Consider the following 19,612-nt stretch of genomic DNA (forward strand, 5'->3'; position numbering starts at 1 on the left):
GTGTGAAGAGGCAGCACACACGTGGAAAACTAAATACACAAACCAACCAACCAACCAGTAAATAAAATCTCACACAGCCCTCTCCCTTCATGACTTAAGATTTGATCCTGCACACTATGTTTTGAACCAGAGCAGGGTTAAGATATTAAGGATGTGGGAGAAGGTGGCAGAACTGTTTCATGTATCCTTTTCATAGCCCCAATAGAATCAAATGCATGACAACAGTGACTGCTGTTTTCCTTAAGACACTGGCTGGAAAAAGATTTGGATGACAGTTAAACCACAGACACAGGTTCATCATTTTGCTTACTATTCTTGCTATGGTGAGTGTTCCATGATAGCTACAGTGAGCTAGCATGATGAACCCAGGCTTCCTCTCAACTTTCAAACTGGGAAGGGAGGTTGTTCCAACAGTTGTCCTGTGTGTTAAACATCTTGGCATAATTGCAGGGGTGGCCCCTGCTCATTCCCCCTCACCAATTGCAAGGATGACAGAAAACATCGAGAGGGATTGGTGCTCCACGTCCCTCCAAGGACACCACGAAACCAACAAGCTCCAGCTTCTCTCTTCAGCTCTGAGCAAACCCACTGTCTTTCCCAGCCTAGACTCTGCTGTTCTGAAGAATTTGAGACACAAAGCCAAAACAACCTCCCACCCCACAAGCTTGGAGTGGATGGCAGAAGTGCTAGAACTTGTTTACATGATGGCTTCTACACAGTCCCAACCCATACAGAGGCCCGGAGAACAGTAACAAGATCCAGGGCCTTTTCGGTGGTGGCCCCCGAATTATGGAATGCCCTCCCAGATGAGATACGCCTGGCGCCTTCCCTGTCATCTTTCCGGCGCCAGGTAAAAACCCACCTCTTCACCCAGGCATTTTAATGTATTTTATGCTTTTAATCTTATTTATTTTATTTCTAGTTTTCTTTTACTTTGTTTATATAATGTTTTATATTGTTTGCGCAATACACACTTGCTGTATTTTAAATATTGTGGTTTTATCATGTTGTACACCGCCCTGGGAGCTGCTAGCTATAGGGCGGTTTAGAAATGCAACTAAATAAAATAAATAAATAAATAAATAAATAAATAATAAATAAATAATTCCAAGGCCAATCCCACAACCCACTTATCAGCTCCAAGCATGGAGCTGGGAAGGAAAGTAAGGAATTTTTCAAAAGGTGCAGTATTTTCCATTGTTATATATCCATTGTCATTCCATTCTTTATATCTATCAATAAGGTGCTTCTGGTTTTAATATTTGCAGTTGTGTATTTTGCATCATAGATAAACATTTATTGGAATTCCAAAGTGATACCATCATCTGATATTGAAACCAACAACATAGTTTTACTGGGTAATTACATCTTCATTTGTTTTGAGCCTAAAATGGATTATAGCCTGCAACTAGAAGCACATGAGAAAATTATGCTCTATAAACCACGTATCAAGTCATACTTCCATGAGATTTGGAGAGCACTGTTGGAACTCTTCACAAAGTAATACTACAACAAGCAGAAGAAATGGAAGGCACAATGCAGGGATAGAAACCTCTGGAATGTAATGGTTGGTAATCTGGGATCCAACACAGCATTGACATTCATTTATCTGAACCCTTATCGGAGCATGGATGTGAGCCTGAACACTATATAACATGGCTAACAACTGAACATTAGAAATGAAAATGCTGTAACTAAAAAAAAAAGACACAAGGGCAGAGGAAGGCAGAGGAGCTGGAAGGGAGGCTGGGGGGGCATGGAATAACGGACTGTGCTGTTTTATTGTAATAATGTGACACCCCTAATAAACTATAGATTAAAAAAATATTAAATAAACCACAGTAGATGCCCAAATGCAGACTCTCAGGTTTCCTGGTCTCTTGTATGCTTCCTTCCAAGGCATCTTGAATTAGCCACTCTTAGAGACAGAATACTGGTCTATGTGGAAAACTGCTTTGACCCAGTAAAAAGCTGTATAGTCTGAATCCAATCCTGCTAAATAAAAACTGAAGAAGACTACTAAAGCACATGGAGAAAATTCACTGCCGCTTCACCTATTTCATGAGCTGACGGAGATTTTCAATCTTTCTAGCTGACAAGCCTCCATTTTATACAGTGTTGAATGCAAAGTTGATGTTTTTATGCGCTCATTACGGGATAGTGAGTAGAGGTGTTCAGCATAAAAAAATTGAGGTTAACTTGATGTTGAGGTTCCCATTGCAAGTCACCCTCAACGTATGAGAGCTCTAACATGGCAAATTTATGTTAGATTCATACAGAGAAATTGCTCAAGGGGAAGAAAAATCAATTCAGCAAATGTCATTCCAGAATAAGCGACATTGCAATAGCATCCAGTAATATTGAGCAGGAATACTGCAATTCACGGGGGAACTAAGATCAAGCTGTCATATTAATGCTGAAGGTGCTTGCTTTCTTGAAAGCTTAAAAATAATGCTATTTTCATACCTTCAATGAGGAGAATTCTTAGAGCAGTACTGTGGCTTGTTTAATGCACATACCTTGACACGATGGTCATCCTTATCTATTATAGTTGCCACTCTAATTAGCATGGGATTTCTCTTGTCTACAGCCTCTAATTTCATGTTAGCCTGGAATCCATGAGCTGGACGCTGTAAAATAATGTATTGCAAATGCAGACAAGCATTACTGAGGGTAAGGTGATCATATATCAAAGGCCTAATTTGGATGTAACGCTAAACCATAGTTTAGTGTTACACAAATAAGGCTGAGTACAATTCACACTCTCTTTAATGCATGGCAGAGGATGTCGTAGGAAGCAGCTTCCTGGTTAACTAACCACAATTTGTCATTACATGTGAACTAACTGCAATTAGTTTAAACTATGGTTTCTAATGACAGCTTGTGTCAATAGACCATAGTTTAAATGAAGCACAATTTGGCCTGCTTCAGATGTAATAGGCTGCAGTTAGTTAGAAAATGAATGTTTCTAAATCTCGTCCTGCGGCACATACTGAAGGAGAAGAGGGAAGAGGGTAATGCTCAGTTGACAGGTTCCCCTAATGCTAAGCTAGAGTTTAGTATTAAATCCAAAGCAGGTCAAAACATATCCACAAGTTCACACGCTTTTACTGCAAACCAATTAATAACATCCACACTTCTGGTTCTGTGATTACAGTCATTTACAGCAAATCCAATACTTAGAAAGTAAGTTCCATTATTCAATGGGGTTTACTAAGCAAGCCTAACACAACTGTGCTCCTTTCTCATTCTTTAACCAGCCAAAGTTTGAGCAGAAATACTGGTCTGGAGGGCATGGATTAATCTAGGTCTAACTAATCTACATTAAAACAATTGTTTAGATGTTGAGGTATGTCTCAGTCAAATTGCGATTGGAAATAACACACCAGTGGGCTCCTACTGGGAGAAAGGGTGCGATATAAATCTAATAAATAAATAAATAAAATCTTAGCACAATGCATTTTTGTGCTGTATTCTTGACATTAAGATTTCCCATACTGATAAATCCAGTGCTATTTACTAGCTGTAAAATCTTACTAGTACCTTAAAGAATTCCAAGTAATCCACTTAGTTTACCTAGATCATGATTTCTAATGCATCTTGCACCCAATATTCCATAAATAATTCAAGTAGTAGTAGTGACAATAATAATAATAATAATAATAATACCACCACCTACAACTAAGAGCTGCACGAAAGCAAGATTATAGATTTTATTGTTGTGGTTCACCAATATAAAACCAGAGAAGATGTTGACCAACCAGTTTAAAAGCTCTTGCTGGGGCTGCCTGAGAACCAGTTTCCTCCAAGTATTTCTCCCATGAGAAGCTTTTGAAATCTTTGTATTCTGCAGAAAGATTTAGGAATATTCTCAGTCTTCAACTGCAAGCCATAGTATGTGCGGATTAACCAAACAATGCATGGCTATGCAAGAGAACTGAGTATTTGTGATAGCTTAAATAAGAAATTAAACCACTTGTTTATTTTTAAAAATGTGTACAAAGTTAGTGTAACCTTCCACTTGAGGTTACATGCATAGGCTTGGTTCACCTCTAACGCTACATCAAGGTTTGTTGTATGAGCTTCTGAGTCATGTGCTCTTTACTTCCCTTGTGAACTCCAATACTTTCCCTTTCATGGCAAATTGTAGTTTATCATTATATCCATACTGACAAATAATGCTTTGTGCTTGAAAATTCAAACAAAACTGCAAATTTTGATCCTGGTTTGTAATTCTGGTATGAAGGAGAAGCACAAACCATAATTTGCTAGTGTTTGCATGGCAGCAAGCTATGGCTTGGCACAAAACTAGTGGTCTGGGAAGGTGCAAGGGAAGGAGGAACTATGCAAACCAAAACCAGCTCATAGACTTTGATATGGAGTCTTAACATGAAGAAACTAGTACGGTTTATTTCTTTGTTGCACACTAAGTTGCTGGTCTCTTGAATAAGGCAGTAATGAGCCAGTAATGACTAACAGAACTGACATCACCAAATTCATTACTGACAAGGACTTTCCATTGTTGCCTAACTGTGGGAAATAGATTTAAATGAGAAAATAGAGCACTGACAGCTCTTGCAGTCTCAGAAAATTTACTAACTGGCACTGTCCACATCATAACAATGTCTGCCACATCGGTGTTTTCTGTATATAAGGTAACTTTCAAAGCATCCTTATTCCTTCTAAAACTTTACAAGATGAAATTCCATACCCCTGGAAATTAGTCAAAAGTAACCTCACTGACACAAGTGAACACTGACAGCTGCCCTCCAGACTTGTTAAGCCAAGATCAAGACATCATGGTGTCAATAAAGAGCTTATTTTGTCACCCAGCTGATAGTAACCCTTCTGATAATGGAATTGACACATGACCATCCATTCAAAGGCAGGGGGTGGATCTCATTCTGCAAATCAGAAATGAGGAGGAGGAGGAAGAGGAGGAGCCTGACTCCAGTAACAGTTCTAAGCCAGAGTACTGTGTTCCTTTAAACCCTTTACTGATAGGTGTAACTCTGGCAGTCAGCAGGCCCTTCTTGGAGATATAAGGATTGGTCTTTGGACTTTATAGGATTAACTTCTTGCTTTTCCCTGGGAGATACCCAGGTCCTACACTCCCTTTGTCTGATCAACCCTGCAGGTCAATTTTTACTCGTTGCTGCTGGACCTTTCAGCTACTCTAAATAATTTCCACAAATGTTGCCCATCACTTCATGGGCTCGCAGCCTGGCCAGGACAGGAGGAATTCTGAAAATATTCAACTGCCTTTCTATGAAGAATGATGCATTACAAGTAGAAACTGCTCCTCTGAAGCTCTCCTTTGTTTTCCCAGAATTTATTAAGCCCCACTGAAATAGGCCTCAGATCAAGTGAGTTCCAAATCACAAGGAGCAGATCACATCTTATAAATATGTTCAATGCAACAGGAAACTATGAGCTTTCAACATACCAGCTGGTGTTGTTAAGGGAGTTCCAGTTTCTTGGCAGTAACCAACAGGTCGAATATATGGGCTACTAGCATCACACCTGAATCAAAGAGAGACAACCAGATCCAGCCTCATCCAATACACAAAGGAATGAAACTATGTAACTTCGGTCTAAATGTTCTTTGCTGGCACTGAAGATCATACGTGGTAAGCTCCCTTGTTTACATTTATAAAACTGTATTTTCAGGAAGACCAGAACACTGGTACTTACAACAAAGGTTTCTTCTTTTTGGATATAAAAAGGTATCAGGGTGGGTTATAATCCCTCCTGGTACTCAGAAGGCAGGAAACCATGTGATTATAAAGGAAGCTTATGTAGCCTGTTTCCCTTGCTGGAGCCTCAGTTCTGCTCCATAGCAGAGAACAGACAGGCACAGGAGGCTGAGAAGAACATGAAAACAACATGACAGGGAGAACAAAGAAAGACCAGAAATGGTGTCTGGCCTGATGCTGGATGCCAGGGTTCCTGGAAAAGGTAGGGGAAGTGTGTGCCTACAGCAGAAGAGGCAGCTATTGCTAAGTGTGTGGTCTTGGATACTACCTTAAGCCCAATAAGCCTTGATGCAAGTACCAGTGCTTCATTCTCAGTTGGCTGTAGGAAGTATCCAAGTAAGATATTCTTCACTGACATGGAATTGGGTGGGAAGAGAAAGCAGCCGCCTAGGAAGGTGGGAGGACATGCTGGAACAACCTCTGTCCAAAAGCAGCCTTGGCAGAGGTGCAAACATCAATTTTGTAATGGGGTGCAAATGATCATGTATTAGCACAGCAGCTTTTGTTTATTGGTGCCTTGGAAGAAAGGAATGCCAAGGTGATACCCACCATGGTAAGCTGGGCTGTGACATACAGAAGTCTTGGCAAGTACAGAGGTTATTAGGCCTTTATCCACCTAGCAAGAGTGGAATTGGCAATGTCTGCCTAGTGTGGTTGGATGAAAGGAGACAAATAGTGTGTTGGTTTGCATAAAGTATCGGTAGAGAACCTGCGGCCCTTAAATGTTGGATTCCAAATCCCATCATCCCCGGCCAGCAGGGTCAATGCTCAGGGACGATGGGAGTTGTAGTTCAGTCACAACTGGAGAGCCAGATTCCCCGCCCTTGACCTAAAGGATTGCATGTGCCTGATGTAAATTTTGAACACCTCTCCAGCATGTGCCACACCGGCTTGGTTGGGTGAGATGGTTTCGACAGAAAAAAGACAGTATTAATTCTTGCTGTCTGTGGAAAGCTGAGTTAATCTTGGGTAGGAAGGTTGGAGCAGGCAGGAGGATAATTATGTCTCAATGCCCTATGGGCTATGCACAGTGGGCTGATGTGTGATACTCCCCATAGAAACCTCTTAGGGAGCGGGATTTTGGACTGGACAGGACAGAGGACATCAGTCTCCAGGTGGCTAGCTGGAGCCCAGTTTGGTCTGAGAGTAAAAATGGCCCCTGTGACAGGTGATTTAGCTTTATCAGTAGAAACCACACTGGGGACTCTGCAAGCTGGAGAATCTTGGAGAACCAGAGGCAAAGCGCCTTTAGAGCACTCTGAATGTGGCCTTGCCCGGTTGTCATTTCCCTGGTGGGACTTGCTGCCAGTTCAGCCGGTTCATTGTAGTGTTCATTATGCTGCTGCTATGTTCTGCCATCAGGGATGGAAGATGAGCCACATGCCACTCCAGCCAGTTGATGCTATGTGACATTTCTGAGGTTGGCCATGTGCCTTGGACTATCTGGTTATTGCAGTGGACTCCTCAGTGCATAAGTCTGGTATCTGTAACAATGGGATACTTGTTTGGCACTCTCTGGGCCAGGTTGGAGGTAATATTCCACCAGATGAAGGACTGCTTTAGGTGGTTGGAAAGATGGATGTGCTGCCAAAATCTGTGAACTATGGCATCCTGATGTAGGAGAGCCAACCAGAGGGGTCTGGAATGATGCCTGGCCCAAGGAATGATGTCTGTATAGGAGATCATAATCACAAGTGTCTATGTCAGCATCATGATGTCAGCTGACCTACTGGATGCTAGAGACTAAATGACTCATCAGATCTTCTCAATCTATTTGAGAGGGAGCTGGTGCCACAAGTGGTGCCTACTAGATGAGGCCATCCAAATATGGATAAACACATGCCCTCCAAAGCCTGAGGTGTGCCAACACAGTGACCATGAGCTTTGTGAAGATTCTGGGTGCTGAGGCCAGGCCAACCAGAAGTGCTCAATATTGGAAATGTTGCTTTTTTTTTTTGTGAACTGCAGGAAGCACTGGTGCATCTGGTAGATATGGACGTGGAATAAGCTTCAGTGATTTCTATTAATGCAAGGAGGTCCTGATGATATAAAGTTTCGCTGATGGAGACAAAAGTCTCCATCCTGAATTACTGGTATGTCATGTGTGCTTGAGAGAGGGGTCAGTGCGGCTTTTAGTTGCGTCTTTCAGAAGAGAATCTCCATCTTTATGAAGGATGTCTCCTGGTAGAAGAGCGGCAACTACTTCTACAATGTATCTACAATGGGGACCTAATGTTCCATAAACTATTGATCTAAAGTATAAAACGTAGCAAAATTGTTAGGAGTTTTTATTGTGTAAAAATATGGCCCATTCTGAGTTAACTACATTTTGAAAAATTACAAGGAAAAGAATCACTCTTGCTGGAGTCTTGAGTTCTGAGAGCACTGTGGCTACTCAAGTGGCTGATGGGGCCGGATTTTGCATTGCTGGGCATAGATCTATGGAGGACATTTCTTACAGAGGTAAGAAATCAGTATCATTAAATAGTCTAGTGTCAGAATAATCGCCCTTCTCACAACCCTCACTCATTTGCCTTCCTCTGGGTCTGATGGGTGTGGAGTGCAGTGCAGGCTAAGCTACTGGCTGCATAACTGATTGCTGGGTATGAGATTTTAAGGGTATTTGAATGATATTCAGATAGATCTCTGATGGTAGGGGTGTCTGATAAATTATCTACCTGATGCTAGGTAATAATTTCTGCTGGTGCTGCATTCTCTGTTATAGCCTCCTCCTCTAATTTGAAATTCTTCTATTTCGGTTGCAGTTTTTTGCGCCTCCTGGTGTCCCAGTTCCAGTACTGTGGCAGATACTGCGAGCACTATTGGCACATGATTCTCTATGCTGTTGAAGAGCTGATAGGGAGCAGCCACATCTGTTTTGGTTTCTTCAGTGAGTGGGGGCTGTCCACAGAGGGAGGTACGGTGGCAGGGTAATCTTTAGAACCCTGGTTGTAGCTACAGCCATGCCAACTGTGACCTGCCTGGGAGCTTTTTGACCTATGGATCTGCCCTGTCACTGGGGTCATCTGAAAGGCTTGCTGCAGCTATTGCCAAGCTTGCTTATGACGTCTGGACCATCTGCATGTGCCCAGGCAATATCTTTGCTGGTTCCGTGCTGGACGGAGCCACTGGAAGGGCAGATACAAGCAGAGAGGATTGGGGGGAAAAAGCCCAAAGAAACATGAAGCAGGAAAATAGGAATGGTTTTTTAAAGATAGCATACAGACATTGAGGACAGACATTGGGACAAACAAGGAAGAACAAACAATAGAGGTAAACAGGCCTAAGATGAGAAGGAAAAAACAATGGAGGAGAGGTATCCAAGTGGTTCTACTCTGAGCTAAGGCAGGAAACAAACTAAGGCACCATTCAGGGCAAGAGAGATTACATCAGCTTCCTTTTAATCACGTTTCCTATCTTCTAAGCAGTAGGAGAGATTATAACCTTGATACGCACAACTGAGAAACTAGATTCGAGACCTTTGTTCATTAAACCAAGACTTAGTGAGTGAGTCACAAATCTGAACTTTTGCCTGAATTTGAAACTAGAAGCAGGTTTATCTCCCCTTCTTTCAAAATGAATTATACAGAATTGTTAGTTGGAGAGAATATCTGAAGATCATATAGTCTACTGTGTTCTATCTGGAATATTTCCATGAGGATTCTGAATAAATTAACTCCCCTGGTTCCACAAGGTTTTTTGTTTTGTTTTTGCTTAGAACCTGCCTTGAGTTTCATTTGAAAGAAAGGTAGTGTGTAATTAAAAAAAACAATAACTTGGAATCTAGTACATGCAGCATAATTTGGTATGCTGGTGTTCTCAGTGGTCTTTTTCTCCAAGCATTCTTCTAGTACAGTGGTTCCCAACCTTTAGGAGCACGGGACCCCTTTTATAAGCTGAAAAAAATTCATGACCCCCTCCCCCCAGGGAGGCAGGCTGGGTGCCAGGAAGGAAGGGGGAAAGCAGCCTTGCTTCTTTTTGCTTCACAAAAAGCCCTCTCCTCTCATTCTAAGCAAGCGAGTTGCCAGTAGCAGCAGTGCAAGGAGACGGGAATCAGTGATAGTAATTCCCTCTTCTTCCTGGTAGCTCCACCCTCAGCCTCCTTTGGCATCTGGCATGTATTTTATAGGCAGATGCCTGCCCTTAGTGCGCCTGAAAGATGCTCTGGCGCTTCAGCAAAAGGCCTCCCCTCTCGTTTGGAGCAAGAGGAAGGTGTCATCTGCAGCGCCAGTGGAAAGCAGACAGTGTCCAGGGAGTGAAGACTTTTTTAAAAATAATAATAAATAATTCATTTCTTTACTGTTCACGGCCCCCTCTAGATTACTTCACGGCCCCCCTGGGGGTCCCGGCCCCCAGGTTGGGAACCACTGTTCTAGTACACAAGGTTACAGAAGACTTGAAATGGATATTCACTGAACAACCAATATATCCTTCTCACTTGTCAACTCCTCCCTAATCTCCTAAACCTTATGACAGAATTACACATTGACACAGCAATCAAATGTTTCCAAACTCACAATTACTAAGGGAATGTCAGTGCATGGGTGTGAGAAACATTTGTAGTTAAGCACTAAGGAATGTGAGAAAGGAGTGTTTAAGCCTTCACATACCTGTCAATTCACCCCTGTTAATGTCTCCCACAGCCATTTTTATATTAAAATCGTTAAAATAACTAATTAAAACATAATGATAAACAGTAAACATGCCTAAGTTTGCAAGTGAAACAATTATTTTTCTCTGGATTTTCAAAAAAATGTCAGCATGTGGCCTGCATGTAGCCCAACATGTCTTGATGTCACAAGGAAACTATTTGGTCCAAACATATTTATTTGGAAGCAGAGTTACACAGACCTTAATGTGATTTTAAGTGTGTTCAGGCTGGGGTTCAGAAAATTAAGAAGTGAGTAAGACCTGACATCTAAATATAAAACTACAACCTCACTCAACATTCAGGAATGGAGCCCCCACCATCCCCTCCAAACACCACTCTAGTTGGGTGAATACTGGAGATGTTTCTTTTCTTACCAGTAATCGTAACTTTCATTCCAGTTGTCAAAATGAACTAGCAGCCGATTATCCAACATATCTGCAATGGTTGCTACACACATTAAGGAAGGGTTCTTTTTGTCTACTGCCTCTAACTTCATTCCCACTCGAAAACCAGAAGGTGTGACTGGCTAAGGAATAGGAGAATAGAGAAGACATTGCAATTAGCCAGATTACTGAAACTATATGTTCATTAGTAATTATCTGGGTAATGTGAATAATGTATTATTTCAAAGACCTCACTTTCCAATGGAGGTTAAAGCCCAGAATTTGATTTATGCCAGTAAATTTCAAAAAAACTGCCTTATATCAGATCAAACTAATTTGTTCATATAGAGGTTGGATTAATCTGTCCATCTATAGAGCCTCAGATGTATATCCTTCACAGCCATAATACCTGAGATTGTTTTAAATGGGCATATCAAGGACTGAATTTGGCAAAGCATGTGCTGCAACACTGAGCTGAAGGATTTCTTCATCCAGAGAAGAATCTTTATATCCAAATCTCTACTCCCTCCTCTCAACTATAATCCACTATAACCCTGAGACAACAGAACACAAATACTATTTTTCACTTGAATCAAAATTCAGTGTTAGAGAATGAATCCTATGAAAATTCTAATACAGTAACAGCAGGTTCTGGCACATTACTGGACAAATCCTCTGAGACACAGCAGATGTTTCCCATAAACCTAGACACACTCAACTCATTCAGGTATCTGAAACTTCTCCATGCAGAGCGACTCTGCAGATGCAACTATGTGAAAGAAGTAACATTTTAGTTAGTGTATCGACAAATACAGTCACTGCTTCCTGACAGCAATTCATAGCTAAAAACGGGCTGGTTGCTCTCATGTAAAATGCTGCTGGGAAGCAGTTTCTGCATTCACTGAAAAGCTGGGTCAGATCTTACTTTCTCCATAAGGCTGCTCTGCATGGAAGCGTTACAAACGGCCTACTAATTTATCGAAATCAACAGAACTTGACAACCATTGCCAGGCTACAGATTGGACAAGATGCTATGCAAATGAACAAGCAAGCATACTTGACAGAGTGGAACGAGAAGCGAATTAAAGCCATTAAAATATGCTGGAGGTACAGATGGGGAAGATGAATACTTTTGTTCATATGAGCAGAAATGTGTTTGACGGAGGCACATGTATCAATAAATATTTTCCAGCCAAGGACTGAGCAAGTACTGGATATTGTGATAAGTGCAGCCAATGTCAGAGAAATGGTTTTAAAGACAAGAGACGTGCCATTATGTGTCAAATCATTTTGTTTTCATTGTGTCTTATATGTTTTGTGATTTTATTATTATGATGTATGTATTTTATCCTATTCTGTTTACCGCCCTGAGAGCTACTTGCTATGGGCGGTATATAAATGTAACAAAATTAATAAATAAATAAAAAATAAATCAGATGGTGAGTAGTCAGATGATAGTTGCTTCTTTGCGTGGATACTTCTCTGCTGTGTGTACATAAATACAAACACAGGCAATAAAATCTGTATACTAAATGCAATGTGAGAAACTAAATAGGTTTCCTATTTCACATCTGATTTTTACATTTCTTAGGCATTTATCTTCTGTTCCAAGCATTTGAAAAACGCACAATATCTTAGTTAAAGCTTTAGTAATGGCTTGAATTTAAAAAGAGTAAAAAAATCAGGACTGCCTCTTACTGCATTCAGGGCCTTGAAAAGAGTTTTTGGGGCAACTTGAGCTTTGCAGTTCTTCAAATATGAAGCCCAATTAAATTCCCCTTCCTTGTAACCTACAGAGAGAAAAAGAGAGAGGGAGAAAAAAGCATTGTTTTATATAGTGGCTGCTATGTTCAGATTGGTTTTTCAGAAATAGAAATGATGTGGGAAGAATTTGAACTTTGCATAATAGCTGCCCCTGTGAAATAGGCAGGAGTTACAGGCTTCAGTTAACATATTTCTCACATTCTTCTGTATTTAACATACATTATTGCAATTGCTAATCATTAATGTGAAACTTCAGAAGTCTCTAGGAAACAAAATAATAGGAAGGGAAAGTAGTGAACACATTTGCTAAGTTGCACATTAGCGAAATAAGTTCTAATTACTTTCAGATTTCCATTGCTTGACTCCAACAAAAACCCCCCAAACATTGTATTTTATCTTATAATAAAACTGCTTCATAAATTACACTAAAAATGAGTGCACTCCTTTCTGTCCTGTAAGATGTAAGATTGACTACATACACATACATTCCATTGCAAAAATACACAGCTCCCAGTAGCTTATTTTCATGGTGTACCCATGGTGAAGACATGTTTATTTATTTATTAGATTTATTAGTCGCCCATCTGGCTGGTTGTCCAGCCACTCTGGGTGACGTACAGAATAAAAACATACAAATACATTAAAACATTAAAATCTCCAACAGTAGTAATAAAACCTAACCCACCCCAAAAGCCTGTCTGAAGAGCCAGGTCTTTAAGGCCTGGCGGAAGTTCATCATAGCGGGGGCATGGCGGAGATCGTTTGGGAGGGAATTCCACAGAGTAGGAGCCACAATTGAAAAGGCCCTCTCCCTAGTCCTCACCAGTCTAGCTGTTTTAACTGGTGGGATAGAGAGAAGGCCTTTTGAGGCTGATCTTGTTGCGCAGCATCGTTGATGAAGCTGGAGGTGCTCTTTCAGATAGAAAGCCATCTCACATATCACAGGCTAGATTACATTTAGCATGTACCCATTTCTACTGTGTGAAATGGCCATTAGTTTGGATCTGTTATTTCTAGCCATTTTAAATAATTCAAGGTGTATTTAACACGAAATGATGCTAAAACATTTAATTAAGGTAGGTAGTCAATGGTTCAGACTCAATGTTAGTGCTATGGGAATGAGCCTTGGTGAGCCATGGGCTCCTCCTCACTTCTCTTCTGGAATGGCCACAAGGAAGACATTGGTTCATTGGCACTTACTGTGAAGGTGTCTTCTCTGGTGGATGAAGGGAGCCAGTCATTGATGGGTTAATGTCTCCAACTAGCCTAGACAGGAAACTCCTCAAGCAATTTTCATTAGTTCCTCCTCCTCTCTTCCAGGAGACCTCAGTTTTGTTTCTGGCCAAGCCTTGGAAGTTCGTTAAGCAAAACTACTAAACCTCATTAACAATCATAACTGAATACTAAAACCTTTAAAGAATAAAGTGAGACAGAATTGAGAAGAAGAACAGAGTTTCCAGTGTTGTGTGTGAGCAGCTTGCCAATGACTGGCTGCCTTCTTCCACTAGAGAAGGGACCTTCACAGTAAGTGCCAATGAACCATTCTCCTGATGGACTCAGGAGCCAGTCACTGATGGGACCTACCAGAGCTTGAATTTGTTGAGCGGGCAAGCCTAGAACCACTTACTAAACTTGAAGAACATTCTGAAGGATGAACCAGCCAAAGGCCGCCTCAGCAGAGGCAAAAAGGTCCAACTTACAATGACATTTGAAAGTTGAAGTGGAGGCCCAAATGGCTGCTCTGCAGATTTCGAGTACACTGGCTTTTGTGGCTAGAGCAGCTGGAGTGGCTGCTGCCCTAGTCGAGTGGGCTGTGACGTGGCCTGGAAAATGCTGAACCTCATGGGCCAAACAAATACATGTCTTAATTCACTTCATAATGGTAGCAGACAATGCCTTCTGTCCCAGGATGGAATGAAATGCAGAGACTGTGTGAGAGTCTGATGCATCTAGTCCATTTTATGTAAAGTTTTAATGTCTGTAATGACATCCAGATTGTGCCAGGCCTGCTCCACAAGGTGAACTGGTGAAGGACAAAAGTTCTTTTGCTCTATGATATAGAGTGTTCAACTTAAGAATGAAGGCCGGATCTGTCCAAAGAACCACTGAGTCTTCATGGAAAATACAAAGTTCTTTCCACACTGTTATGGCACTGAGCTCTGACACCCTCCTGGCAGACATGAGGGAAACAAGAAAAGCCACTTTTGAAGACACAATCCATAGAGAGACAGCCCCCAAGGCTCAAAGGGCAGCAGGGTAAGAGCCTGTAGCACTGCATGTAGCCTCCTGGAGGAGAACCTGTGGACCAGTGAAGCCGGGAGAGTTGCCCCTTTGAGAAATTGCTTAACCGGAGGGTGAGCACTGATTTCCTTGCCATCCCGTTATAAGAAGCACAGATCCCAGCGCTCACACCTGGCATTTGACCGGGAAGGTTTGAGGTCCTGAGCTAACCCATCTTGAAGGAATTCTAGAACCCGCTGGATAGAAGGATTTAGGACATCTATGTGTTTGTGATGGCACCAGTGAGAGAACGCCATGTGGCTTTGTAGATGCAGACAGTTAATTGCCTGCAAATTGCCATGATGGTCTTGGTGGTCTGCTGAGATAAAACCTGCCCAAGTAAAGTTTTCCACTCAATCTCCAGGCAGCTTGTTTGAGCTATGCTATGTCTGGGTGACGAATGGGACCCTGTGTGAGAATGTCAGCCTGCCCTTGCTGGACCTTCTTGAGTACTCTTGAGCAGGGGAAATGGAGGGAAGGCTTACAGTAGGCCCTTTGGACATGGGCTGTTGAGTGCATCATGACCCTCGCCCCCAGGTCTTCACCTGATGAAGACCCTCGGTGTCTGAGCATCCTGTGGAGTGGCAAAGACGTCCACTACTGGAGCACCCAGAGCTGCCTTTATGAGACGGAAGGTTGCCTTGCTGAGTACTCACTTCCCTGGATGTAGTTAGGAATGGCTGAGGAAATCCGCCTTTGTGTTGAGTTCCCCCTTGATGTGCTGTGCCATTATGGAGGCCAAGTTCTGTTCTGCCCAGGTCATGAGGCCCTAGGCCTCCTTCTGTAGTGACTGAGATTTTGTGCCCCCTTCATTGTTAATGTGGGCCCGAGTTGTGATGTTGTCTGTGAGGACCAAGACATGTTTGTGTAGCAGTCTATCAGAGAACCAGGGAGACTGCCAGGAAGACTGCTGTGTTTGAGTTCTGCAGGACTCCACTGCACTTTGGCAGTCAACTGCAGACAGTGTGTCTCACTGCCCAAGAGAATAGCATCTGTGGTTACTGTGATTCTCTGAGGGAATCAAAAATGGCATCCCTCCTGTGAGGCTGCAGGTGTAGAGAGCCACCACCGCAGGGAGATCTTGACTGATTTGAGTTGAGAAATTTGAATGTGATATCTGGCTACTACGTCATTCTGCTAGGCAAGAATAAGTAGGTCCTGGCCCAGGGTACTAGATCTATACAAGTTAAGAGCACGCCCAGCAGCTGCAATAGGACCATTCAATCTGCTGTGGGAATAGACAGAATCCGCAACATGTGGGACTGAATTTTGTCAATGTGCTCTGGAGCAGGAGAGGCCAGAGCCTCTCCTGTGTCGACCAGGGTGGCCAGGTGGAGAATCTGTTGAGATGGATACGGTTGGCTTTTGGCAACACTGATAAGGAATCCACGCCTCTCTAGACACATTGTTGGTCTTGGCCAGGTCTGAAACTACTCTGGAGATGGATGGAAACTGAATCAGAATGTCATCTAAATATGGGTAGAGGTGGATGCCTTGGAAGTGCAGGCAGGCTAGTAGGGCAACCATCAGTTTTGTAAATACTCTGGGAGCTGAAGCCAACCCAAAAGGCATTACCCTGTACTGGAAATGTTTTCCTGCCCCCAAACCTAAGAAATCTGTGGCATGGAGGGAAAATACATGAAGATAGGCTTCTTTTAAATATATGGAGGTTAGAAAATCTTGCAGATGTAGGGCCAAGGTCTCCATCCTGAATCTCCTGGAACAAATAAACAAGTAAATAATTTAACACACCCCTCTAACTCTTTTCATTTTTTGGGCACAAGGAACAGATGGGAGTACGCCCCTCAGTTCACCTCTGATCAGAAAAAAATGTTGGACTGCCTGTTGCAGTGCCAAGGCCTTCTCCGGATCCTTGGGTACAGGGATCAGGTAAAACACATCAGGGTGGGTGGGTGATGTTAGCTCCACCTGCAATCCCTCTGCTATGGTCTGAATCCCCCAGGCATCTGATGATGTATTATGCCAGGCCATCTTGAAGTCCTGTAGTCTGTCCCCATTTTTGTTTTCCTGGTGTCAGAACTGTTTGGACTGGTGAGGTTGAGATGGTTGCAGTCTGAAACTGGAGTATGTTGCAGGTCTAGTGAACTGTGATCTGTCCCAGATGGGCCCGGATGTGCGCAAGTCTCTGTAACGAATTGCTCCTCAAGAGGGCTGAAAGGAATTAGAAGGGTGCCTGTGGGTTCACTGCCTCAGTAGAGAGGGCCCCCTGAGACTCCCTCTCTGAAACCTCAGAAGAAAGCTGGACTATGGTCTTGAGTTTGGTCTTGGTCTTGCCTCATCCTTTCGAATCCAGTGGGGGGGGGGAGAATAAGAAAAAGAATAATGATGCCTGGGGCCCTTCTTTATATGCTTGCATCATTTGGCTTTATCTATGGGACTCCCCTAGATAAGTGAGGTCAAAATGGCGGGAACAGCCTGTTATGATTGCTGGTGATGTGCTATTGATAATTGGGATGCTAAGAATTGCTCTGGGTAAAGAACAGGGTTGAGCAAGGGACTTTATTGCACACTCATGACGTCCTCTGGCTCTCCCTGCTGGTCATTCTCAATATTACACTCCAGCTCTGAGATGGAAAAAGAATGCTCTGCTTTGCTTTGCTCTGCTCTGCTTTGTTGGAAGGAGCGTGGGGGGAAAAACTCTTCATGGGAGTTTCCTCCAAAGCAGTTCGCTGTGTTGCCTCTGAGATGCTGTGGACCATGAGCAGTTCCGATAAGGGTAGTGCCTATGTGTATAGTCTGTAGTCTGAGGCCACTTGCCCAGTTACAGGGTCTTTGCACACTTGCGTTGAGTGGCCTGCTTTTTGGAAGCAGCAGCAGACTGCTTAACTGCTGAAGTTGTTCTGCTCACGTGCAGGTGAGAAAAGAAAATAGCTTTCTTCCAAAGCAGTAGCTGAGCACCAGAAATCTGAGGGAAAAAAGGCAGCGGGGGGGAGGGAGAACTAGGGAGGGGCTGGCCGAAGCCAAGCCTCAGGAAGGAAAAAAGTTGGTTTTGCTTGTTTTCAAGGGAAAAGCAAAGAGGGTAGAGACAGAAATACTGAAAAGTAGGCAAAAGGAAAGAATTTTTCAAGATAGGCAGGAGAGAGAAAGGATTGCTAGAAAAGAAACTGAGGTCTCCTGGAAAAGAGGAGGAGGAGATAACGCAAATTACATAAGGCATTTCCTGCCTAGGCTAGTTGAAGACTTTAACCCATCAGTGACTGGCTCCAGAGTTCACCAGGAGCATGGAAGCATCCACTTCCATTTTTGAACTAATCACAATCAGAAAGGACATATTGTGGCAAGTTTAAACTATGGCTTGTTTCAACAATCCTGCTTGTTTCAACAAGCCAGAGTTTAAATTAAGCAAAGTACCCAGTGTGAGTAATACAAGAAATTCAAATCAGTTTTAACTAGGAACTGGATGCCTCTAATCTTCTCTTCATACCCATCCCAGAAAGAGGGGAGGGGGAGCGTGCAAGTCCAAGCCTCATCAATGCTTGCTCCCATAGTGCTAAAATATGCTTTAGTATTACATCCAAACCATGCTTGTATCTAGCAAACGTGGGCTCCTGCTGGGAGGAAGGGCAGGATATAAACCAAATAATAAATAAATAATAAATAAATGTGAAGATTTTATTATTTATTTAAAATAGTTCTATCCTGCCCTTCTACTCTACATAGGGCATTTAAAATAAATAAACAACATACCTTTTGGAGGAAATAGCTTGTGCCCTGTTTTTTCACACCATCCAACAGGGTGAATGTCTGGGGAATCAGCATTAACCCAAAAGTCATAGAACTCGGAATAACCATCGAAATGTAACCGTACTCTGTACCCTTGCACCTGGAAGCATGAGGCAACTCAATGTTATCTTTTTTGTGAATCAAACAATTAAAAAATGATCTTCACTCTGGACTGATTCTTTCACCTTATGTTAGCATTTAACAAAAGATACTAAAGTTTAAAAAGAGGGCATATCTATCTATAGCTGGAGTTGCAAATCCACAGGGCCTGTTCTTACGCTTATTGTTGCAGTGGAACTCGCGTCTCTGTAGCAATGGATGTCAACGGTCACAGGTGCAGGAATATATAGGATTGAGGCATCAAAACATATTCAAGTACACACCCAAGAATAATATAAAAAACAAACTGAAGATTGTCTTGCTTGATAATACCCTTTAAGACTACCAATATTTTTTCATGCTTTAAAACCAATTAAACTTTAATAAAAATGGTACAATCTAGACAGAAGATATTTTTAATTAAATGAAAAGTGAAGTGCTATCTTTAGACATCGTTTTAACTCACTGATCCAGGGCTTGCCCTATATCTTCCCTTTTAACTAGGAACTGGATGCCTCTAATCCCCTCTTCATACCCATCCCGGGGGAGGGGGTGCATGCAAGCCTGAAGCTCATCAACGCCTGCTCCCATAGTGCTAAACTATGGTTTAGTATTATATCTAAACCATGCTTGTATCTGGCAAATTTGAAAATCTAGTGCATCACCATCCAACAGGGTAAATGTCTGGAGAATCAGCATTAACCCAAAAGTCATAGCAGTTGGAATAATCATCAAAATGTAATTGTACTCTGTACCCTTTCACCAGTAAGGATGAGGCAACTCAAAGTTATCTTTTTTGCGAGTCAAAAAATTAAAAACTGATCTTCACTCTGGACTGATTCTTTCACCTTATGTTAATTTTACTATGGTTTATTTTTTCCCTGTAATCCAGAAAAAAGTTTAATAATTGGTTTCAGTACAAAGAAAGGCAAATA

At 42.2% G+C, this 19,612-nt stretch overlaps 1 protein-coding gene across 14 annotated transcripts in view; it reads right to left on the reverse strand.

Annotated features, from left to right (window-relative positions):
* The window catches only part of LOC133370395 (lethal(3)malignant brain tumor-like protein 4), an 80,762-nt gene that overhangs the window by 22,254 nt on the left and 38,896 nt on the right, over positions 1 to 19,612 (reverse strand). For all 14 annotated transcript variants that reach the window (XM_061596658.1, XM_061596655.1, XM_061596656.1 and 11 more), the window contains 6 exons: positions 18,543 to 18,678; positions 12,489 to 12,580; positions 10,782 to 10,933; positions 5,447 to 5,523; positions 3,762 to 3,847; positions 2,520 to 2,630 (listed from right to left, as the gene is read on the reverse strand). In XM_061596658.1, the coding sequence (XP_061452642.1) occupies positions 2,520 to 2,630; positions 3,762 to 3,847; positions 5,447 to 5,523; positions 10,782 to 10,933; positions 12,489 to 12,580; positions 18,543 to 18,678 (654 nt within the window). The remainder of the gene's footprint in view (positions 1 to 2,519; positions 2,631 to 3,761; positions 3,848 to 5,446; positions 5,524 to 10,781; positions 10,934 to 12,488; positions 12,581 to 18,542; positions 18,679 to 19,612) is intronic.

Source organism: Rhineura floridana, chromosome 15, assembly GCF_030035675.1.
Source record: "Rhineura floridana isolate rRhiFlo1 chromosome 15, rRhiFlo1.hap2, whole genome shotgun sequence".
Classification (NCBI taxonomy): domain Eukaryota; kingdom Metazoa; phylum Chordata; class Lepidosauria; order Squamata; family Rhineuridae; genus Rhineura; species Rhineura floridana.